The following is a 24,293-nucleotide window of genomic DNA, read 5'->3' on the forward strand; positions in this document are numbered from 1 at the left end:
AAGGGCCCCCAGCCTGGTGGGGTAGGGCAAGAGGTGGGCTGAAAGAGAATCAGAGAAGGCTAATAGCTGGCTGTCCCTTTTTCCCCTGCTAAGCTCTGGGATCTTCTGGGGATCAGAGGTAGATCTTAAGATGGAGAGGGGCATTCAGGGCCAGCTTAGGTGAATCAATCACATTTTGTCTCAGGCAAAAACAAACCATTGAGACCCTCCGGAGAGAGCGGGCTGAACGACTTCAGAACTTCCACTGGACACGGAACCTCGGTCCCCAGAAGCAAGTGAGCCTCCTGCCCAACAGAGATCTCCCCACCCGGGACCCTGACCTACCCAGCAGGCGCCGAGAGTACCTGCAGCAACTGAGGAAGGATGTTGTGGAGACCACCAGGTAAGAAGGGTGGACCCAGAACCCCGCAGAGAGCAGGTTGTCTATAGGGTGAGAGGGCCGTGGGGAGCAGGGCCTGGAGAAGGGAGGCTGCAGCTTCCTTTGACAGGAGTGATTCCAAGAGTAGGTCCCACACTCCTGTGGGCAAGTGGAGGTGACCGTGGGAGAATGGGGCAAGGGAAAGAGGAGGATGTGGGCGGGAATAAGTTGGGGCAGAGGTAATGGGAGAGGGTGGGCAGAGTGGCTGTGACCTACCATGTAAGACAGTAGGCCTGAGTCTCAAAATGGGTTGTAAAACCAAACTGTAGGCAAAGAGAGGATGGTGTTGAATAGGTCTGGGACGAGCAGGCCAAGGCTGTCACCCACCTACCCACAATGTTAGAGGGCGTCTCTCTACCCTGTGGTTTTCCTCAGGAGCCCAGGGTCGGCATCGCGGTCTGCTCACCCTGCCTCTGACATAGCACTGATGCTGCAAGAATACCAGCGTGCCCGAGAGGAGGCCAAGGTGGAGATTGCCCGGGCCCGGGCCCGGCTACGGGAGCAGACTGAGCAGGAGAAGCTGAGAATCCGCCAGCAGATCATCTCCCAGCTGCTCAGGGTGGGGAGTGGGGCAAGCCAGTGATGCCAGGGTAGGCCTGGAGCCTGCGGCAGCTGTCAGACTGGGTCAGCCTTCGCTGGGGCTGCCTCTGAGTCAGGATGTGGCATTTGGAGGAAGGTGCTGGACTCTTAGTACCAGCTCAAAGCTGTGCTCACTCTTTTTACATGTCATCCTGCTCTGACCACTCCTGTCCCCAGGCCAGAGTCCGGGAGGAGGCAGCTTTGGTTTTTAGCTGGGGTCGGCCTGTGGGGAGGCGTGAGGGTTTCAGGGTGAGATGGCAGGTGCTGGGAGGTAATGGGCGCTGGGGAGGTGAGAAGGGGTGGTGGTAGGGGAGGAGTGGGTAGGGTACACTACCCTGTCCTTCTCAGGAAGAAGAAAAGCTGCACACCGTGGCCACATCCAGCTCCCTGTGTACCAGCTCCAGTGGAAGCCTCTCCTCTGGTGTTACCTCCGGCTACAATAGCAGCACAGCCTTGCCAGACCAGCTCCAGTCCCCGGACAGTGTGGTGAGTAGGCAGATGCTAGCAATGAGCCAGGGGGCAGACCAGAGGCAAGAGTTGGGGCAGGAAGTTCTCCCTCCTGGAGGCCACTGCTGACATGAGCCCTTTTCATGGATGATAGATAGCCTTTGGTTTTCCCTTTAGTTTTGTCTCCCACTCCCTGTTTATTCATCCAACAAGTGTTTATTTTGTAGGTAGTATTTTAGGTACTGGGGGTATAGCCGTGAGCAAAACCATTCTTGTCCTTAAGCCTGTGAGAGGGCTAAGTACAGCTTAGTTTGTGATTATTTAATCAGCATCATAGTAAGTTATATGAAGAAGGGGTTCTAAGCCAACATAGAACGGGATCTAATCTAGTCTGGTAGGTCAGCAAAGATGGTCTGGAGAGGGTGCCTTTAAACTGCCGTCATGGGGGTGAGAGGCAGTGAGCGGAGAAGAGCTTAGTGTTGGGGTGTCAGGCGTCAGGAGAGATGGGGTGGGAGCACAGTCTCCCAGGCGGAGGGCTTGGCAAGTGAGGCTCTGAGGGAGGAAGAGTTGGAGGAACTGGAAGAAGGCTGGTGTGGCTGGACAGCAGTGAGACAGGAATGACTTGAGGAAGGACCAGGAAAGGGAAAATCACATAGACTCTATTGAGAATTCTGGCCCTTTTTGGATCCATGTGCTCATGTTGCTTCCCAGAAGTTGCTGTAAAGCTTTGAAGCAGGGGAGCAGCACGATGAGATTACAGGAGAAGGGGGCAGAGCCCCTGTGGGTAGAGCCGTTGATGACCATGGCAGAGCCCAGTGAGAGGTGCCCCTCGCCTGGCCAGGAGCCCTGCCGGTGGAGACGAACACAGAGGGTGCCGTGGACAGAGAGCATTCCCAGGACGCAGGAGCCCATGGCCTGTGAGGAGGGGACAGGGTGGAGCCGGGGACAGCACACACTTCTGGCTTGAGCAGCTGAAGGGGCCGTGATGGCAGCAGCGTGTGGAGCCCTGGAGGACAGGTTTTGTGGGGAAGATCGTGAGTCTGGTTTTGCACTTCCTGGGTTCGTAGTGCCTGTGAGAAATCTGAGGGGAGCAGTTGGAAATACAGATCTGGAGCTTAGAGGTAAGATCTGGCTGGGGATAGAATATTTGAAATTTGTTTTCTATTAAACTTCACATAGTAAAAAAAATAGTATTCAGACAGTAGCAGAGGACATACGATGGCAAGTTCGTCTTTCAGTCTCCTGTTTGCCCTCCCCAGGAGCAACCACACAGCAGTATGGTGTATATTTCCAGAGGCATTCTGGAATACATTCTATGTTTTAATATCTATAAGAATGTACAAATCTTTTTCTTTAAATTTTCTTCTTATATATATTTTTTCTTTCTATTTAAATTTTTTTATATTTTTGTTATATAGATATATTTTAACTTTTTTTTGAGAAGGTGTGTATATTTCTAAAGCACATGAATGGCAGCATACTGTACCTGCTTTGTCCCTTTACATCCTGAAGAATGTCTTTTGGTCAGCACTGCACACCAGCAAATCTGCTGCTGACTTATCCTTTCTAACAGCTGAAATAGTGTTTCCTTTTTCTCTTTGCATGTTTTTAAATGTAATGTTTTGCATAGATAATCTATTCATATGGTATTTCTACCATTCATGTGGTAGAAAAGACAAAAAATGTAGACATCTATGAAGGTATATAGGGAAGTACCTCTTCCTCTTGCCTGAGAACCTGGTCGTCCTCCTCTCCCCACCCAAGGAGACAGTGCTGCCGTGCAGGGGGGCTTGACTTCAGTCTTTTTCTGTTATGTATGAACAGTGCTGCAATAAGTAACCTTGTGTGTGTATCATTCCACACATGTGCAAATATATCTAGAAGTGGACTCATACAGAGTATATGTATTTGAGATCTTAATATTGACAAGTTTTACCTCACAGATATACCAATTTATACTCCCACCAGCAATAGGAGAGATACACCTTCCCCCCACACTCTCACCAACATGTTATCAAATGTTTGAATTTTTGCTAAGCTATCTGTTCATATCTTTGGCTCATTTCTCTATTTTTTTCTTACCGATTTCTTTTTTTTTTTTTAAAGACTTTATTTATTTATTTAAGAGAGAGAGAATGAGATAGAGAGCACGAGAGGGAAGAGGGTCAGAGGGAGAAGCAGACTCCCTGCCGAGCAGGGAGCCCGATGGCGGGACTCGATCCCGGGACTCCAGGATCATGACCTGAGCCGAAGGCAGTCGCTTAACCAACTGAGCCACCCAGGCGCCCTCTTACCGATTTCTGGAGTTCTTTGGCAAGCTAGCCCTTTGCCTGATAGGAATTATATTTGTCCCAGTTCTTGGTTCTCTTTTGACTTTGCTTATTGTGTTTGGAGCCATTCAGAAGTTTTTATTTATCAGTTTTCCTTTTAAGTGTCTATGTTCTGATCATAATTAGAAATGCAGTCTTCATTCCAAAGTTACGAAGAATTTCTCCTGTGATATCTTCCGGAAATTATATGGTTTAATTTTTCATGTTTAAATCTTTGATTCAAAAAAATAAAATAAGTCCTTGTTAACTTTGTGTGTGTGTGTGTGTGTGTGTGTGTGTGTGTGTGTGTGTATAGTATAAGGTGGGATCCAACTGTATTCTTTCTAGATGGCTATCAAGTTGTCCCTTTAACATTTGATAGTTCCTCTGGATAGCTCATCTCTGCTTCATCAGCTTAAGATGCCAACTTTTCTTATATGAGGCTTATAATGTGTTTTACTACCTCTTCTTTTTCCTGACCTTTTTTTCCCCTTAAGATTATTTGAGAGAGAGCAGAGCAAAAGAGAGAACATGAGTGAGGGGAGCAGCTGAGGGAGAGGGAGGAGCAGACTCCCTGCTGAGCAGGGAGCCCAATGTGGGGCTTGATCCGAGGACCCTGGGACCATGACCTGAGCTGAGGGCAGACGCTTAATGGACTGAGCCACCCAGGCGCCCTTTCTGAGCTTTTCTAGAGTATTTTTTCTTGTTTACTTTTTATATGGAAATTTAGAATTAGCTTAACTAGTTCATTTATAAAAACTTGTTCATGTTTTTAATGGGACCATGTTAAATTTTTAAACTGACTTAGGGAGAAATCTCATCTTATGCTGTGGAATTTCCTAACCAATAACATAGTAAGGTCCAGCCACAACCTTTTTGTGTTTCAAATTTCCTTGACATGTCTCTCAATTTCTTATGAGATTTATTCCTGTTTTATTTTTTTTTTGTTACTGTTATAATTGTGTTTTATTTTTTTGGTTACTGTTCTGCCTTTATATCTTCTGTCTGGTTGTTATTTGTATGTATGAAAGGCACTGATGTGTGTTAATTTTGTGTCCATATTGTTTTTTGGTCTGTCCTCTAGATCTGCACTAATACAGTAGACACTACCATAGGTAGCTATCTTATTTTAAATTTAAATTAATTAGGGGCGCCTGGGTGGCTCAGATGGTTAAGCGTCTGCCTTCGGCTCAGGTCATGATCCCAGGGTCGTGGGATCGAGCCCCACATTGGGCTCCTGGCTCAGCAAGGAGCCTGCTTCTCCTTCTCCCTCTGCCTCTCTCCCTGCTCAGGCTCTCTCCTCTCTCTCTCTCTCTCTATCTCTGTGTCTCAGTTGAATAAATAAAATCTTTAAAAAAAATAAAAAATTAATTAGAATTGAATCATAGCTTTTGCTTTTAAGTCACACTAGCCACATTTCACATGCTCAATAACCACATGTGGCTAGTGGCTACCATACTGTATAGCCCTGCCTTAGATTTTTTTCAGGTATATAACCACCTAATCTGCAAGTAGAGATGGTTTCACCATTTCCTTTCTAATTTTTTTTTCAAAGATTTTATTTATTTATTTGAGAGAGAGAGAATGAGAGATAGAGAGCACAAGAGGGAAGAGGGTCAGAGGGAGAAGCAGACTCCCTGCTGAGCAGGGAGCCCGATGTGGGACTCGATCCCAGGACTCCAGGATCATGACCTGAGCTGAAGGCAGTCGCTTAACCAACTGAGCCACCCAGGCGCCCTAATTTTTTTTTCTTCTTTATTTTCTTCTTCTTTTCTAATTGCATTACCTAGTATTTCCAGCATAAATAAAGTCATAGTGATGACAGTGAGTGTCCTTGTCTTCTTCCAGGCTTTAGTGGGAATGCTTCTAGTGTTTCTCCATGTAAGCTGGATGCTAGTTTTTGAGCTGAGCTAGATACATTTTTCAATACTAAGTAAGTATCTATTTCTATTTTACAGAGCATTCTTACATAGAATGGTTACTTCAGTCTTTGGAGATGATCATCTGATTGATGGGATAATATTGAACCATTCTTGCATTCTGGAATCAATCCTATAATACATTGTATACTTATGCATATGCTGTATTATTTTAATGTGCTGTCAGAGTCTATTTGCTATTTATTCAGGATTTTACATCAATATTTATGTTTTTTCCCTTTAGTTTATGTTTTTGCAATATGTTTCAGGTATGGTTATCAGTGTTATATTTCTTTTATAGGAATAAAATGTTCAGGAATAAAAAGTAATGGAATTTTATACCTATTAATTGTCAAAAATTAGAAAGTCAGATGTTGGCAGGACTTTTGGGGAAATAGGAGCCTTTATAGGTTCTTATGATCCAGCAGTGCTTGCATAGTTTATTAAAGACATGTATTTATTAAAGCATTATTTGAAGTGATGAAGAGTTGGAAACCATTTGAGAATCCATCATGGGGAGAGTGGATAGATAAAATGTGGTTGATACAGGGCACCTGGGTGGCTCAGTTGGTTAAGCATCCGATTCTTGATTTCTGCTCCATTCATGATCTCAGGGTTGTGAGATCCGCTCTGCCCTGGGCTTGGAGCCTGCTTGGGATTCCCTCTCTCCCTCTGCAAACGCCGCCCCCACCCCAGTACATGCTTGCTCTCTCTCTGAAAAAAAGAAAAAAGAAAGTGGTCTGATGAGATCAGGAGTTGATAAACAAGGCTCTTTGGCCAGATTTGGCCCTCTGCCTATTTTGGTAAATGAAGTTTTACTGGAATATTGCGTTGCCCATTTATTTATGTGTTGTCTGTGATGGTGTTTATGTTACAATGGCAGAACTGAGTAGATGAAACTACTCAAATGGTCCACAAAGCCTCAAATACTGTCTAGACCTTTACAGAAAAAGTTTGCCAATCCCTGGTTTAGATTTTTCCATTTCTTCTGGAGTCAGTTTTGATCCTAATTTGTTAATTTCTGCTTTAAAAAATTAATTCCTTTTTCTTGTGATAATTTCTAAGTCTTGTGGTCAGTAGGTTTGTAGAATGTGTTTGCTATTTTCTCATGATTAGATTGAAGTTATGCATTTTTGGCAAGAATACCACAGAAACGATGTGCCCTTCTCATTTTCGGTTGCCAGTTAAAGCAAAGAAAAACACAGGACGTCAGTTAGAGTTTTAGACAAACAACAAATGATATGGTTGTGTAGGTATGTCTCCTGCAACTGCCTTACCCTTAGTGCTTTATATCAGAGGGTGCATGATATCAGTATGTCTTATTAGTGGTGTTAACCTTGAAGTTACAATGATGTCTGGGAGCTGTCCACTGAAAGTTACTGTTTTTCTCTTTATAATTAATAAAGATTTGGCAGAGATACTTTTTTTTTAAAGATTTTATTTATTTATTTAATTGACAGAGACACAGCAAGAGAGGGAATGCAAGCAGGGGGAGTGGGAGAGGGAGAAGCAGGCTCCCGTGGAGCAGGGAGCCCCATGCAGGGCTTGATCCCAGGATCCTGGGATCATGACCTGAGCAGAAGGCAGATGCTTAGTGACTGAGCCACCCAGGCGCCCCTCTTCTACCTTTATTAATTGAATTTTTCTGTAAGGAAGTATTATTCTTCTTTCCCTATTTATTCAGTCATTTACTTTGTTCAGTTTGGACTCATAAATATGTTATTCTGTGGGTTATAATCTACTACTATCATTTTTTAAAAAGATTTTATTTATCTGACAGAGAGCGAGCGAGCACAAGCAGGGGGAGGGACAGAGGGAGAAGCAGACTCCCCGCTGAGCAGGGAGCCCAATGTGGGGCTCCATCCCAGGACCCTGGGATCATGACCTGAGCTGAAGGTAGATGCTTACCAACTGAGCCACCCAGGTGCCCCTCTAATACTATCATTATTAATTTCATTGCTCAGATTGTACCAGCTTTCCTTATTTGGAGTTCTTTCACATTGAGTCTTGTGCCCTTATAATATGTCCCTCCTTTTTTTGAGCACTTCCTTTAATTCATTTATTCTTTTGTTGTTATAATTCATTGGCTTTTAGTACATTCACAGAGTTATGTATCCATCACCACATTCGAATTTTTTTTTTAAAGATTTTATTTATTTATTTGACAGAGAGAGAGCAGGAACACAAGCAGGGGGAGTGGGGGAGGGAGAAGCAGGCTTCCCGCTGAGCAGGGAGCCCGATGTGGGGCTCGATCCCAGGACCCTGGGATCATGACCTGAGCCACCCAGGTGCCCCACCACTATCAATTTTAGAATATTCTCATTACCCCAGAAAAAATCCCCATGGCCATTAGTCATTACTCCCCAAACCCATCATCCCCTAGCCCTGGATAAGCACTGCTTTCCACCTCTATGGATTTGCCTGTTCTGGACATTTCATAAAATGTAATCATGTAGTATGTGGTCCTTTGTGACTGGCTTCTTTCACTTGGCATAATGTTTTCAGGGTTGTATTAATTTCCTAAGGTTGCTGTAACAAATTACCAACAGGGTGGCTTAAAACAACAGAAATTTATTCTCTCATACTTCTTAAGGCTAGGAGTCTGAAATGATAGCATCGACATGGCTATGCTTCCTTTGAAAGCTCTGGGGGAAGAATCTGTTTTATGCTCCTCTCTGGGCTTCTGGTAGTTGGAGGCAGTCCTTTCCTGGCAACTGTATCACTCTGACCTCTGCCCCTGCCATCACATGGCTTTCTCTCTGTATCTCTCAGTTGTCTTCACTGCTCTTCTTAAAGGACACTAGTCATTGGATTTGGGGCCCACTCTAATCCAGTATGACCTCATTATAACTTGATTACATCCAGTGTAATCCAAATAGGGTCACACTTATAGAGACCAGGGGTTAGGACTTAAAATGTATCTTTTTTTGGAAGACAATAACTGAACCCACCAGGGTTCATCCAAACTGTAGCATGTATCAAACGATCATTCCTTTTTATGACCAGTAATAACACATTGTGTGAATAGGTCACATCTTAATCATTCATTCATCAGTTGATGGACATTTAGATTTTCTTCCACATTGCCTATTCTGAATAATGCTGCTGTGAACATTCACATAAAAGTTTTTCTATGGGAACTCTGTGTTAGGTCTGTGGGAAAGAGCTACAAGACATCTGTCTGCTATAAAACTATGTGAAAGACTTAATAGATTTTTTAAAATCTAGGTATGGGTGTATCCCAACAGTCTGTACAATTCTAGGGTGTGATAGTTTAGGGGTGAATAGGATTTGAACTCATTCATGTTTAGAGGGTGTTTGAAATTGAGAACCTGGCAGATCCATCTACTCTAACCCTAAATGTGGATGTTAAGAAACTGGATCCCAAAGATTACAGGTGGGGAATTTTTGAAGTATGTCCATGTTCAAGTGGAGATCAAAGAAGCCCGACTAAAGGAACTCTGGACTCAGTGCCAACTGTGGATTGAACAACAGTTCTTTTTACAAGGGCTGTTTTGAAGATTATGATTCTGACTTTGGAGGAATTATGGTGATTGGCACTAGAAGGAATCACACGTAAAATTCCTTAAATAAAAACTTATTGACTTAAAAAAAAGTTTTGGGGCCACCTGAGTGGCTCAGTCGGTTAAGCATCTGCCTTCTGCTCAGGTCATGATCCCAGGGTCCTGGGATCAAGCCCCAAAATAAGCTTCTGGCTCAGCAGGGAGACTGCTTCTCCCTCTGCCTCTTCCCTCTGCTCATGTGCCCGTGTGCACATGTACGTTCTCTTGCTTGCTCTCTCTCTCTGACAAATATCTTTAAAAAGAAAAAGGTTTTGTATGGACGTATTTTTCATGATATTTAGGTATATACCTAGGAATTGGGTTGATGGGTCATAGGGTAACTGCGTGTTTCAACATTTTTTAACAACTACCAGACTATTTTTCACAGAAGCTACACTATTCTGCAGTCCCACCAGCAGTATATGAGCATTGCATTTCTCTACACCCCAGCCAACACCTTTCTCTTTCTTTATAGTCATCCTAGTGGATGTGACGTAGTACCTCAGTGTGGCTTTGATTTTTGCATTATCCTGATGTTTAAAGGCTTTGAGCATCTTTTCATTTGCTTACTAGCCATTTATATGTTTTCTTTGGATAAATGTCTATTAAGATCTTTTGTCCATTTTATAATTGGGTTGTCTTTTTGTTAAGTTTAAGAATTCTTTATATATTCTAGTACAAGTCCCTTATCAATTATATGGTTTGTAAAAATTGTATCCCATTCTGTGTATTGTCTTTACACTTTCTGGTGATGTCCTTTGAAGCACAAATGTTTTGATGGTGTTCACTTTATCTGTTCTTTTATTTCCTGAGTTTTTGGTTTCATATCTAAGAAATTGTTACCCAGTCCAAGGTTACAAAGATTATGCCTATACAGGCATACATGCCCTGTTTTATTGTGCTTCACAGATAATGTGTTTTTTACAAATTGAATGTTTGTGGCAGTCCTGCGTTAAGCAAGCGCTTTTCTTCCAGCGCTATTTTTCCAACAGCATTTGCTCACTTTGTGTCTCTTTGTCACATTTTGGTAATTCTTGAAATATTGCCAACTTTTTCGTTATTGTTGTATTTGTTATGATCTGTGGTTAGTGATTATGACTCACTGAAAGCTCCAATGATGGTTAGCATTTTTTAGCGATATTTTTAAATTAAGGTTGTACACATTGTTTTTTTAGACATAATGATAGTGCACACTTAGTAGACTACAGTATAGTGTAAACGTCACTTTTTTATGCACTGGGAAACAAACCAAAATCATTTGCCTCACTTTATTGTGATACTTTATTCCAATGGTCTGGAACTAAACCTGCAATATCTCCACGGTATGCCTGTATTTTCTTTTAATAGTTGTATAGTTTTCATTCCTACATTTAGGTCTTTGATCCATTTTGAATTAATGTTTGTATACTAGTGAGCCAAAATTAGGGGTCGAATTTCGTTCTTTGCATGCGAATATCTGGTTGCCCCAGGACCATTTGTTCAAACAACTGTTGTTTCTCCTCATTGAATTGTCTTGGCACCCTTGTCAAAGATGAATTGACCATCAATGTATGGATTTATTTCTGGACTCTGAATTTTATTCCATTGAATTATGTGTCTGTTCTTATGCCAGTACCACTGTCTTGATTACGGTAGCGTTGTAGCAAATTTTGAAGTCAGGAAGTTTCCAACTATGTTCTTTTGCAAGATTGTTCTGTGTCCCTTGAACTTCCATGTGAATTTTAGGGATCAGCTCATCAATTTCTGCAAAGAAGTCAGGTGGGATTTGGATTTGGATTGAATCAAATCTGTACATCAATTTGGGATATATTAAACATCTTAATGTCTTTTGATCCATGAACATGGGGTATCTTTCCTTTTATTCAGGTCTTCTTTGCTTTCAACAGTGTTTTATAGTTTTCAGAGTATGAGTTTTTAATTTGTTTTGTTAAATTTATTCTTAAGTATTTTATTCCTTTGATGCTGTTGTAAATGGAATTTTTTTTTTAAAGATTTATCTATTTATTTGAGAGAGAGGGAGAGAGAAGGAGAGAGGGAGGGAGGGACGGGAGGAACAGAGGGAGAGCAAGAATCCCTAGCAGGCTCCTCCCCGAGCATTGAGCCGGACGCAGGGCTCCATCTCAGGACTCTGAGATCATGACCTGAGCTGAAATCACGAGTCAGACGCTTAAGCAACTGAGCCACCCAGGTGCCCCAAATGGAATTGTTCTCTTAATTTCATTTTCAGTTTGTTCATTGCTATTCGACAGAAATAGTTGATTTTTGTATATTCATCTTGTTTCCTGTACCCCTGCTGAACTCATGTATTAGTTCTAATAGCTTTTTCGCAGATTCCTTAGGTTATTCTGTACACCAGCTCATAGCATCTGCCTTTATTGTTGTTTTTTTCTTGCTTAATTGCCCCGGTAGAATCTCCAGTTCAGTGTTGAATAGAAGTGCTATGAGAGCATACATCCTTGTTTTTGACGTTAGGAGAAAACCATCCAGCCTTTCACCATTAAGTCTGATGTTAACTGTGTGTTTTTTGTGGATAATCTTTATCAGGTTGAGGTAATTCCCTTCTAGTCCTACTTTGTTGAGTGTTTTTATTACGAAAAGGTGTTGAATTTAGTCAAATACTTTTTCTGCATCTATTGAGATGATAGTGTGGATTTTTTCCTTTATTAACATGGTGTAGGGGCACCTGGGTGGCTCAGTCGCTAAGCATCTGCTTCGGCTCAGGTCGTGATCCCAGGGTCCTGGGATCGAGCCCCGCATGGGGCTCCCTGCTGGGCGGGAAGCCTGCTTCTCCCTCTCCCACTCCCCCTGCTTGTGTTCCCTCTCTCGCTGTGTCTCTCTCTGTCAAATAAATAAATTAAAAAAAAAATCTAAAAAAAAACCACCATGGTGTATTACATGATTGATTTTTGTATGTTGAACTAAGTATATCCCAGGAATGGTGTATACTTGGTCATGTGTATATTTCTCTTTCTGTGATGCTAGATTCAGTTTCCTAATATTTTGTTGGTGATTTGTGTGTCTATATGCCTAAGGGATATTTATCTGATGTCTTTGGTTTTGTGTCAGGGACTTACAGAATGACTTATGAAGCATTCCCTCCTCTTCTGTTTTTGGGAAGAATTTGTGAAGTATTGGTGTTAATTCTTTAAATGTTTGGTAGATTTGAAGCTAATGAAGCTGATCTCATCTTGAAATTTTCTTTGTGGCAATTTTTTCGATTACTAATTCAGTATCATTAAATGTCTGTTCAGATATTGTTTCTTTTTGAGTCAGTTTTGGTAATTCCTGTCTTCCTAGTGATTTGTCCGTTTCATCTGTTATCTAATTTATTCGTATATAGTTATAGCATTCATTGATTATTTTTTCATTGGTGTAAATATTTAAAGCTAAAAATTTCTACATGAGCCCTGCTTTAGTTAAAGCCCATAAATTATTTTTATCTATTTTTTATATCAGTTTTGAAATTTCAGTTTGTATTTCTTCCTTGATCCAACTGTTGTTAAGAGTTTTTAAAAACTTTTTTTGGTAGAAAGGCTCTTGTGTTTTCCGATTTTGCTATTTTTAGTTTGTTGTGTGTTTGAGTATGTATGATTTCAGAGAAATGTGATCTCTATTTTTTGAATTTGTTGAGGGTTTTTTTGGTTATGAATATTGCCATGGATATCTAAAAAATTTTTTTATTCATCATATGGTCTGTGTGTTCTCTGCTTTGAGGGTGAATATGTGTGTCTTTTTTCGGATAATCTGGAAGTCTTTAAAAAATTCTTTTCATGATCACTTTTATATCTTCAAATAGTCTTTATTACTGGATTAGCAGTTTTCTTTTCACCCTGGTGATAAAACATGAGGAAATCAGTGTTTTTGCACCTTGTCTTTTTGATACAGTATTTCTACATTGTTTATAATGTTTGCATGCATAGAGATGTTCTTATGCTAGATTAAATGGACTCTACTCACTTCCAGTTATTGGCCCGGCATTCTTTCTACAAGAAAGGCTAATTGGCACTTTCTCTAGGATCTGAGTTCATGTTTGAAAATGTTTGTTTATTGCTTTATACTTAAAGAACATCTGTTCTTTGCTAGGTCAAAGGACATTTTAAATTAAAATATGTGGTAAATGTTTCCAAAGTATGCCAACTTACACTCTTAAATAGTACCTGACCACTCTGCTAACGATTATTTCCTTTAGTCTTTGCCAGGGTGATAGGCATAAAATACATACTTCATTTTAGTTTGGGTTTGCAGTTCAGTTCTGCCCTTGTGTCTGAGATTGAGTGCCTTGTCAGGTACTTCAGAGCCCTTTGTCTTTGTGCTCCGGGCCAGTGTATTATGTCCACTTCTTGGTTTAGGAGGCCCTTTTTATATTAAGAAAATTACCTTTTTAAAAAAATTTTTTTATTATGTTAATCACCATACATTACATCATTAGTTTTTGATGTAGGGTTCCATGATTCATTGTTTGTGCATAACACACAGTGCTCCACGCAGAATGTGCCCCCTTCAATACCCATCACCAGGCTAACCCATCCCCCCAACCTCCTCCCCTCTAGAACCCTCAGTTTGTTTTTCAGAGTCCATCGTCTCATGGTTTGTCTCCCCCTCCGACTTACTCCCCTTCATTCTTCCCCTCCTGCTATCTTCTTTTTCTTTTTTCTTAATATATGTTGTATTATTTGTTTCAGAAGTACAGATCTGTGATTCAACAGTCTTACACAATTCACAGTGCTCACCATAGCACATACCCTCCCCAATGTCTCTCACCCAGCCACCCCATCCCTCCCACCCCCCAACACTCCAGCAACACTCAGTTTGTTTCCTGAGATTAAGAATTCCTCATATCAGTGAGGTCATATGATACATGTCTTTCTCTGATTGACTTATTTCACTCAGCATAACACCCTCCAGTTCCATCCATGTCGTTGCAAATGGCAAGATCTCATTCCTTTTTATGGCTGCATAATATTCCATTGTGTATATATACCACATCTTCTTTATCCATTCATCTGTCGATGGACATCTTGGCTCTTTCCACAGTTTGGCTCTTGTGGACATTGCTGCTATAAACATTGGGGTGCACGTACCCCTTCGGATCCCTACATTTGTATCTTTGGGGTAAATACCCAGTAGTGCAATTGCTGGATCGTATGGTAGCTCTATTTTCAACTGTTTGAGGAACCTCCATACTGTTTTCCAGAGTGGTTGCACCAGCTTGCATTCCCACCAACAGTGTAGGAGGGTTCCCCTTTCTCCGCATCCCCGCCAACATCTGTCGTTTCCTGACTTGTTAATTTTAGCCATTCTGACTGGTGTGAGGTGGTATCTCATTGAGGTTTTGATTTGGATTTCCCTGATGCCGAGCGATGTTGAGCACTTTTTCATGTTTCTGTTGGCCATTTGAATGTCTTCTTTGGAAAAATGTCTGTTCATGTCTTCTGCCCATTTATTGATTGGATTATTTGTTCTTTGGGTGTTGAGTTGGATAAGTTCTTTATAGATTTTGGATACTAACCCTTTATCTGATATGTCATTTGCAAATATTTTCTCCCATTCTGTCGGTTGTCTTTTGGTTTTGTGGACTGTTTCTTTTGCTGTGCAAAAGCTTTTTATCTTGATGAAATCCCAATAGTTCATTTTTGCCCTTGCTTCCCTTGCCTTTGGCGCTGTTTCTAGGAAGAAGTTGCTGCGGCTGAGGTCGAAGAGGTTGCTACCTGTGTTCTCCTTTAGGATTTTGATGGACTCCTGTCTCACGTTTAGGTCTTTCAACCATTTGGAGTCTATTTTTGTGTGTGGTGTAAGGAAATGGTCCAGTTTCGTTCTTCTGCATGTGGCTGTCCAATTTTCCCAACACCATTTGTTGAAGAGACTGTCTTTTTGCCACTGGACATTCTTTCCTGCTTTGTCAAAGATGAGTTGACCATAGAGTTGAGGGTCCATTTCTGGGCTCTCGATTCTGTTCCATTGATCTATGTGTCTGTTTTTGTGCCAGTACCATACTGTCTTGATGATGACAGCTTTGTAATAGAGCTGGAAGTCCGGAATTGGGATGTCGCCAGCTTTGCTTTTCTTTTTCAAGATTCCTCTGGCTATTCGGGGTCTCTTCTGGTTCCCTACAGATTTTAGGATTATTTGTTCCATTTCTTTGAAAAAAGTGGATGGTATTTTGATGGGGATTGCACTGAATGTGTAGATTGCTCTCGGTAGCATTGACAACTTCACAATGTTTGTTCTTCCAATCCATGAGCATGGAACGTTTTTCCATTTCTGTGTGTCTTCTTCAATTTCTTTCATGAGTATTTTACAGTTTTCTGAGTACAGATCCTTTGCCTCTTTGGTTAAATTTATTCCTAGGTATCTTATGGTTTTGGGTGCAATTGTAAATGGGATCGACTCCTTGATTTGTCTCTCTTCTGTCTTGTTGTTGGTGTATAGGAATGCCACTGATTTCTGTGCATTGATTTTTATATCCTGCTACTTTACTGAATTGCTGTATGAGTTCTAGCAGTTTTGGGGTGGAATCTTTTGGGTTTCCACATACAGTATCATATCATCTGCAAAGAGTGAGAGTTTGACTTCCTCTTTGCCGATTTGGATGCCTTTGATTTCTTTTTGTTGTCTGATTGCTGTGGCTAGGACTTCTAATACTACGTTGAATAGCAGTGGTGATAGTGGACATCCCTGCCGCGTTCCTGACCTTAGGGGGAAAGCTCTCAGTTTTTCCCCATTGAGAATGATATTCGCTGTAGGTTTTTCATAGATGGCTTTTATGATATTGACGTATGTACCCTCTATCCCTATACTCTGAAGAGTTTTGATCAAGAAAGGGTGCTGTCCTTTGTCAAATGCTTTTTCTGCATCTATTGAGAGGATCATATGATTCTTGTTCTTTCTTTTGTTAATGTATTGTATCACGTTGATTGATTTGCAGATGTTGAACCAACTTGCCGCCCAGGGATAAATCCCACTTGGTCATGGTGAATAATCCTTTTAATGTACTGTTGGATCCTATGGGCTAGTATTTTGGTGAGAATTTTTGCATCCATGTTCATCAAGGATATTGGTCTGTAATTCTCCTTTTTGATGGGGTCTTTGTCTGGTTTTGAGATTAAGGTAATGGTGGCCTCATAAAATGAGTTTGGAAGTTTTCCTTCCATTTCTATTTTTTGGAACAGTTTCAGGAGAATAGGTATTCTTCTTTAAATGTTTGGTAGAATTCTCCTGGGAAGCCATCTGGCCCTGGGCTTTTGTTTGTTGGGAGATTTTTGATGACTGCTTCAATTTCCTTAGTGGTTGTAGGTCTGTTCAGGTTTTGTATTTCTTCCTGGTTTAATTGTGGTAGTTGATACATCTCTAGGAATGCATCCATTTCTTCCAGGTTATCTAATTTGCTGGCATAGAGTTGCTCATAATATGTTCTTATAATTGTTTGTATTTGGTGTTGGTTGTGATCTCTCCTCTTTCATTCATGATTTTGTTGATTGGGTCATTTTTCTTTTTGATAAGTCTGGCCAGGGGTTTATCAATCTTGTTAATTCTTTCAAAGAACCAGCTCCTAGTTTCGTTGATCTGTTCTACTGTTCTTTTGGTTTCTATTTCATTGATTTCTGCTCTGATCTTTATTATTTCTCTTCTCCTTCTGGATTTAGGCTTTATTTGCTGTTCTTTCTCCAGCTCCTTTAGGTGTAGGTTTAGGTTGTGTATTTGAGACCTTTCTTGAGAAAGGCTTGTATTGCTATATACTTTCCTCTCAGGACTGCCTTTGCTGTATCCCAAAGATTTTGAACTGTTGTGTTTTCATTTTTATTGGTTTCCATGAATTTTTTAAATTCTTCTTTAATTTCCTGGTTGACCCATTCATTCTTTAGTAGGATGCTCTTTAGCCTCCATGTATCTGAGTTCTTTCCGGCTTTCCTCTTGTGATTGCGTTCTAGTTTCAAAGCATTGTGGTCTGAAAATATGCAGGGAATAATCCCGGTCTTTTGGTACCAGTAGAGACCTGATTTGTGACCTAGGATGGGATCTATTCTGGAGAATGTTCCATGGGCACTAGAGAAGAATGTGTATTCTGTTGCTTTGGGATGGAATGTTCTGAATATGTCTGTGAAGTCCATTTGGTCCAGTGGGTCATTTAAAGTCTTTATTTCCTTGTTGATCTTTTGCTTAGATCATCTGTCCATTTCAGTGAGGGGGGTGTTAAAGTCCCCCACTATTATTGTATTGTTGTCTATGTGTTTCTTTGCTTTTGTTATTAATTGCCTTATATAATTGGCTGCTCCCACGTTAGGGGCATAGATATTTACAATTGTTAGATCTTCTTGTTGGATAGACCCTTTAAGGAGGATATAGTGTCCTTCCTCATCTCTTATTACAGTCTTTGGTTTAAAATCTAATTTGTCTGATATAAGGATTGCCACCCCAGCTTTCTTTTGGTGTCCATTAGCATGGTAAATGGTTTTCCACCCCCTCACTTTCAATGTGGGGGTGTCTTTGGGTCTAAAATGAGTCTCTTGCAGACAGCATATCGATGGGTCTTGCTTTTTAATCCAATCTGATAGCCTGTGTCTTTTGATTGGGGCATTTAGCCCATTTACATTCAGGGTAACTATTGAAAGATACGAATTTAGTGCCATTGTATTGCCTGTAAGGTGACTGTTACTGTATATTGTCTGTGTTCCTTTCTGATCTATGCTGCTTTTAGGCTCTCTCTTTGCTTAGAGGACCCCTTTCAATATTTCTTGAAGGGCTGGTTTCGTGTTTGCAAATTCCTTTAGTTTTTGTTTGTCCTGGAAGCTTTTTATCTCTCCTTCTATTTTCAATGACAGCCTAGCTGGATATAGTATTCTTGGCTGCATATTTTTCTCGTTTAGTGCTCTGAAGATATCATGTCAGTCCTTTCTGGCCTGCCAGGTCTCTGTGGATAGGTCTGTTGCCAATCTAATATTTCTACCATTGTGGGTTACATATCTCTTCTCCCGAGCTGCTTTCAGGATTTTCTTTGTCTCTGAGACTCGTAAGTTTTACTATTATTTGTCGGGGTGTTGACCTATTTTTATTGATTTTGAGAGGGGTTCTCTGTGCCTCCTGGATTTTGATGCCTGTTTCCTTCCTCACATTAGGGAAGTTCTCTGCTATAATTTGCTCCAATATACCTTCTGCCCCTCTCTCTCTTTCTTCTTCTTCTGGGATCCCAATTATTCTAATGTTGTTTCGTCTTATCGTATCGCTTCTCTCTTGAATTCTGCCCTTGTGATCCAGTAGTTGTTTATCTCTCTTTTTCTCAGCCTCTTTATTTTCCATCATTTGGTCTTCTATATCGCTGATTCTCTCTTCTGCCTCATTTATCCTAGCAGTTAGTGCCCCCATTTTTGATTGCACCTCATTAATAGCCTTTTTGATTTCGACTTGGTTAGTTTTAGTTAGTTAGTTTTAGTTCTTTTATTTCTCCAAAAAGCGTTTCTCTAATAACTTCCACGCTTTTTTCAAGCCCAGCTAGTATCTTTAAAGTCATGTTTCTGAACTCTAGGTCCGACATTGTACTAATGTCCGTATTGAGTAGGTCCCTGGCTGACAGTACTACCTCTTGTTCTTTTTGCTGAGGTGATTTTTTTCTTCTTGTCATTTGTCCAGAGGAGAATAGATGAATGAGAGAACAAAATGCTAACAGATTAACAACGTCCCCAGCAAATATACTCTATACAAATCAGAAAAGACCTGAAACCAGGGGAAAAGAAAGGGAAAGAAAGAGAAAAGAAAGAGAAAAAACAAACAAACAAAAAGAGAAAGATAAAAACAAAAACAGAACAATACAAAAAAAACCAGAATATGATCAAATATGATCAGGCTAGTGCATAGATCAGTGCCACACACTAGATTTTGCACGTAGTTTGGTCTGTTAGAAAAAAGTGCCTCCTAAAATTTTAAAGGAAGAAAGACTTATATATACAAAATAAGGGTTGATACAATGAAGGGATGGAAGATGACTGTAAAGATGAAAATTATAAAAGATTTTATAAAAAGAATTGATAAGAGGTTTGAAGAAAGAAAGAAGAAGGTTTAAAAAAAAAGGGAGAGAATGTAATGAGGCAGGAGACTAGAACAAAGCCATACACTAGTGATTTAGGGTATATTTTGATCTATTAGAAGAAACTGTATCTCAAAATTTTAAAAAGAGAACAACATATATATATATATGCCAAAAATAAGGGTAACTACTATGAAGGGATAAAATATGACTCTAAAAATGAAAAATAAAAAATGTTTTTTTAGAAAAGGGATTGATAAGATGTTGGTTGAAAAAGGGAAAAAGAAAAATAAAAAAAGTTAAAAAAATTAACTGAAAAACTAATGAATCAGCGTAAAAAGAAGCCATGAATTCTATGTGCAGTATTCCCCTAGCGCTGGAGTTCTCCCGTTCTCCTTGATCGGTAAACTTGGTCTTGGCTTGCTGGCTGTTCCTGCTGATCTTCTGGGGGAGGGGCCTGTTGCCGTGGTTCCCAAATGTCTTTGCCGGAGGCGGAATTGCCCGGCCCTTGTCAGTCCGGCCTAAGCAATCTGCTCAGGTTTGCTCTCAGGAGCTTTTGTTCCCTGCAAGCTCTCGGTACAGCTTTGGAGGACCAGGGTGAAAATGGTGGCCTCCCGATCTCCACCCCGAGGAGCTGAGAACTCGGGGCCCCGCTCTTCAGTGCGCCCCCAGAGAAAAGCAGTCACTCCCGTCTCCCCGGTCTCCGGCCGCACTCCGTGCTCACCCAGCCTGTGACCGAGCATTTCTATCTCTGGCACCCGACCCCGTGTGTAGTCTCCAAACCCAACAGATCCCTGCGGTGCGCTCCCGCGCTGCTCCTCTCCGGGGAGGAAGGGGAGTCTCCCCGGATCTGCCGCTTGTTGGGTCCCTGCTGGAGGAGCAGTGGCCCGACTGGGCCGCGATCACAGTTTATGGCAACCCCGAGCTGAGAGCCCGCGCCTCGGCTCCGTCTCTGCAGCTGGCTTCCCTGCTCCGATACCTAGGAGCTCTGCCGCACTCAGGCATCCCCCGTCTTTCTGTGACCCCAAGGGTCCTGAGGCCACACTGTCCCGGGAGGGTTCCACCCCCGCTTAGCCACTGGAGTGACGTCCCTCAGCGGAGCCGGCTTCTAAAAGGTCCGATTTGTGCTCCGCGGCTCTATCACTTGCCAGAAGCGGCCGACGGAGGCCCCTCCCCCGCCGTCTATCCTCCCGAATATCGCCTCGGATTCACTTCTCCGCACGTCCTACCTTCCAGAAAGTGGTCGCTTTTCTGTTCAGAGAGTTGTTGCTATTCTTCTCTTCGATTTCCTTTTGAGTTCATAGGTGTTCAGAATGGTTTGATCCCTATTCAGCTGAATTCCTGAGACCAAACGAAATCCAGGTCTCCTACTCCTCCGCCATCTTGCTCTGCCCCTCAAGAAAATTACCCTTTTGTGTCATTTGAGATACCAGTGTTTTTTTTTTCCTAGTTGTGTGTGTGTTTTTATTTTGTTTATGATATTTATTACTACCTGGAAAATGTTAATTTTGCGTTGCCTAGTGTTCATTAGTCTTTAGTTTCATGGCTTCTGGAATTTGTGCCCTGTTTAGGAAGGCATAGCCCCAGTATGAGATAATTTTTAAAAGTTTATATTTTCTTGTAGTAATAATAAATTTTCCTCCACTCCATATATTTTTGAGCCACAAATTATGAAGAATTTGTATTGGCATGATGTATTAAATGGGTCTCTGATGTAACATTTTTTCACATGGCAGCCAGTTGTCTCAGCAATATTTTTTGATCAATCCATGGATATTTAATTTTGGAAATCATCAGTGTAGCAGTGGGAGCAGATGGAATCCCCTAGGAGTATATTACTGAGGGAGAAAAGAGGGCCTAGGCCTGAGTCTTGAAAGAATCCCAGAATATCAGTTTTTGTTTGAGGAGGATGAGCCAACACATGAAATCGGGAAGGAGCACCACAGAGATAGGAAGCGAGGAGCCTGGGAACTCAGGAATCGAGGATCTCAAGTGGAAGGGAGAGGCTGGCTGAGTGGAAGTTCTTGAGAGGCTCAGTAAGATGGGGACTGGCTGTCGCTGATCAGATCCAGCCCCATGGACATCACAGAGACCTGGGTGATTGCTCTTTGGCGAAGTGGTGAGGGAGGTGCTAGGTTCAAGTGGGTTCAGAAGGGAGTACAAGGTGGGAGATGGCAAATGGTGACAGTTGTTTCAAGAAGCATATCTGTGGGTGGGAGAGCAAAGACCCCTTTGAGGAAGGTTTTTAAAGGTGGGAGAAGTTTTTGCATGCTTCAGTGCTCATAGGAAGCATCCCGTGAAGAGGGTGAGCCAGAGGCAACAGGTGAAGGAGATGGTCAGCAGTGGAAGGTTCCCAAGAAGAGGGCACAAGACCTCAGTCTGAGACAGAGGGACCTGCCCAAAGTAGAAGAGACCACTTGTAATGTTGCAGCAGGAGGAATGAAGGCAAGGATGGAGGCAGAACTGTGTTCACCTCTTCTTGTCTTTAGAGTAGCAGTAGGTTAAAAACTGATGATACTGGTGGGATGGATGGTGCCTGTTAGGTTCGGCAGGAGTCAAGGTCGTGTCCTTGAGTTGCTGGCTGAGGTAAAGGTGGGAGAAACATATTGCAGATCCAGAAGATCATCCCCATCCGGTTCCAAATTAGGACCTTTGGCTTAGCTGCTGTATGGAGCATGGCGAGGCGGGGCGGGTGTAGAGGTTCTGGGAGCTCGGGCCCAAGGGTCCAGCTTCTCATAGCCCATGGCTCCCCGGCCCCGCTTTCCACTTGGGCTTTGCTTGCTATCCTACCGACCCCAGCTCTACCCACGGCCCCAGTCCTCCCGCCACAGTCGTAGAGAGGTTCCCCCCTGCACCTCCGCAGCCCATACCCACTGATGCTCTGTGCTGGGACTTCTGAGGCTCCGTTTGTTCTGATCCCTTTTGGGAGCTCTCCTACAAGCCATCTTTGAGCCTGTGGCTTGAAGCATAAGGAGAGATTGTCCAGGGACTGGTTTCTGTTGCTCTTGACTTCTTGGGGGCATCCAGCCTTCTGTAATCCCGGTGGGGAAGATCTTTTTGATTGAGGCTTTGTGTTGGAAACTGTTGGCACAGTTCAGAGGCAGAGGAGATAATTCTGCACGGGCTTTCTGGTGCTCTGCTTTTCTCTTTATCTGCCTTTGATCTGATCCTGAGCATCTTCTTTTCTGCAGGGGGACATAAACTTGCCTGATTCCAGTGACTCCTGGATAGGGGATGTTCGGGGCAGTTCCACAGTGAGGAACAGTCACCTGAGTCTGGCCGGGTCCACGTGGAAGAGCTTAGCTTACGGTGAGTGGAGGGGGGCCGTGAGGGCACATGGCTATCTGCCTGGTTTGGGGACTTCGGGGGCTGAAGTCTGCTAGATCCTAGGGAGTCACTAGCCTGAGATTATCAGCCCCAAGTTACTGTCCCTCAGGAGGCTGTTGCTGCCCTGAGGCCTTGATGCTCATGCTGTCTCATGGCCTCGCCCATTCGTTGTAGGCCACAGAACCTCCCTGGGCAGCTGCTGCACTTCTCCGTCCAGCCTCTCCAGCCTGGGGACCTGCTTCTCCTCCTCCTATCAGGACTTGGCCAAGCACATCGTAGACCTCTCTGTTGCTGATGTGAGGAACTGTTTCCCTTGTCCCCATGGTTCCTTTGTCAGACCCGTGCTGGGTGGGGAGGAGGGGAAACGAGGGAACGAGCGGGGCACACGAGGGCCAGCAAGGCTGCTAGCGGCTCTTCATGTTGACAGAAGGGGAGTTCAGTGCATGCTGGCCGGAGGGAACGGCTAACCCAAGGGTCTGGCTTGTACTGTGCCCGCTAATGTGGGTGTGATCACTCTGCCCCCAGGTAATGGCTGCTTGCTCCAGTGATCTGCACAACCTCTTCAGCCGCCAGGCAGCAGCTGGCTGGAAGTAAGTGCCTTTGTCCAGCGTCTTGTCCTGGCCGGCTGTCTGTCCTGCTTGTCCTCTCTCCTTTCCCTTCTCTGCCCTGGCTTCCTTGAGTCCCTCACCCCGAGCTGCGACTCGCTGAGCCTGGAGCCCAGTTTTTACCTCTTCTTCCTCTTCCCCACCCTCGGTGTTCCCCAGCTATCAGGGTGAGGAGCAGGAGGTCCAGCTTTACTACAAGATGTTTTCTTCTACTCGGCATGGCTTCCTGGGGGCAAGCGTGGTGTCCCAGCCACTGTCTCACGTATGGGCAGCTGTGAGTGACCCCACCCTGTGGCCGCTGTACCACAAGCCCATCCAGACAGCAAGGCTGCATCATCGAGTGACCAACAGCATCAACCTGGGTGAGCCCGGGGAAGGCTTCCCGTGGGCCGTGGCCAGGGGACAGAGGGAGCGGGGTTGGAGGCAGCCCTCTTGGGAGGCCAGATACTCAGACGACCTCCGGATCACTCAGGCTAGGTCTGCCTGTCAGGTTGCAGAATGGTGGGATATCGGGGGTGCTTCTGGGCTGGGAAGGCCGTCCACACACCTCCTGACTCTCCCCATTCCTGACCCTCCAGTATACTTGGTGTGCAATACTGCCCTTTGTGCCCTGAAGCAGCCACGGGATTTCTGCTGCGTCTGCGTGGAAGCCAAAGAGGTGCCTGTTTTGCTGGTGGTAAAGACACTGTGGGCAGACCTTGGGCTGGAGTGCTGGGAGAGGCGGTCATCGTGGGCATCAGGTCCTCCGGGCAAAGGAGGTTTGGGCGGGCGTGAGGATGGCTTAGAGGCTGTCTGCACTGCAGCCTGTCCCTGTCTGACCGCCATCACTCTCTGTCCCCAGGGGCACCTGTCTGTCATGGCAGCTCAGTCTGTTTATGACACATCCATGCCGAGACCTAGCAGGGAGATGGTCCGAGGGGAGATCCTGCCCAGTGCCTGGGTCCTACAGCCTGTCACCATGGAAGGAAAGGAGATCACCAGAGTCATCTACTTGGCCCAGGTGATCCTCCCGGTGTGGCTGGCGGCACGGAATGCCTTAGTTTGGCCCCGACACCCCATGGGAGTTTTCTCTTGAGCTGCTTGACACCCTGCAGTGCCTAGGCCCTGT

General features: G+C 43.3%; 1 protein-coding gene across 6 annotated transcripts in view; it reads left to right on the forward strand.

The window, feature by feature from the left end:
- The window catches only part of STARD9 (StAR related lipid transfer domain containing 9), a 136,572-nt gene that overhangs the window by 107,541 nt on the left and 4,738 nt on the right, over nt 1-24,293 (forward strand). For 3 of the 6 annotated variants that reach the window (XM_028094441.2, XM_088024744.1, XM_088024747.1), the window contains 9 exons: nt 185-382; nt 794-977; nt 1,346-1,483; nt 22,445-22,562; nt 22,755-22,876; nt 23,106-23,170; nt 23,345-23,547; nt 23,764-23,861; nt 24,027-24,185. In XM_028094441.2, the coding sequence (XP_027950242.2) occupies nt 185-382; nt 794-977; nt 1,346-1,483; nt 22,445-22,562; nt 22,755-22,876; nt 23,106-23,170; nt 23,345-23,547; nt 23,764-23,861; nt 24,027-24,185 (1,285 nt within the window). Of the gene's footprint in view, nt 1-184; nt 383-793; nt 978-1,345; nt 1,484-22,444; nt 22,563-22,754; nt 22,877-23,105; nt 23,171-23,344; nt 23,548-23,763; nt 23,862-24,026; nt 24,186-24,293 lie in introns of those variants that run through there. The other 3 variants (XM_088024748.1, XM_088024745.1, XM_088024746.1) reach the window with 2 other exon arrangements.

The sequence above is a fragment of the Eumetopias jubatus genome, unplaced genomic scaffold (genome assembly GCF_037043125.1).
Source record: "Eumetopias jubatus isolate StellerSeaLion01/CBP00866 unplaced genomic scaffold, mEumJub1_p1.0 scaffold_7, whole genome shotgun sequence".
NCBI lineage: Eukaryota > Metazoa > Chordata > Mammalia > Carnivora > Otariidae > Eumetopias > Eumetopias jubatus.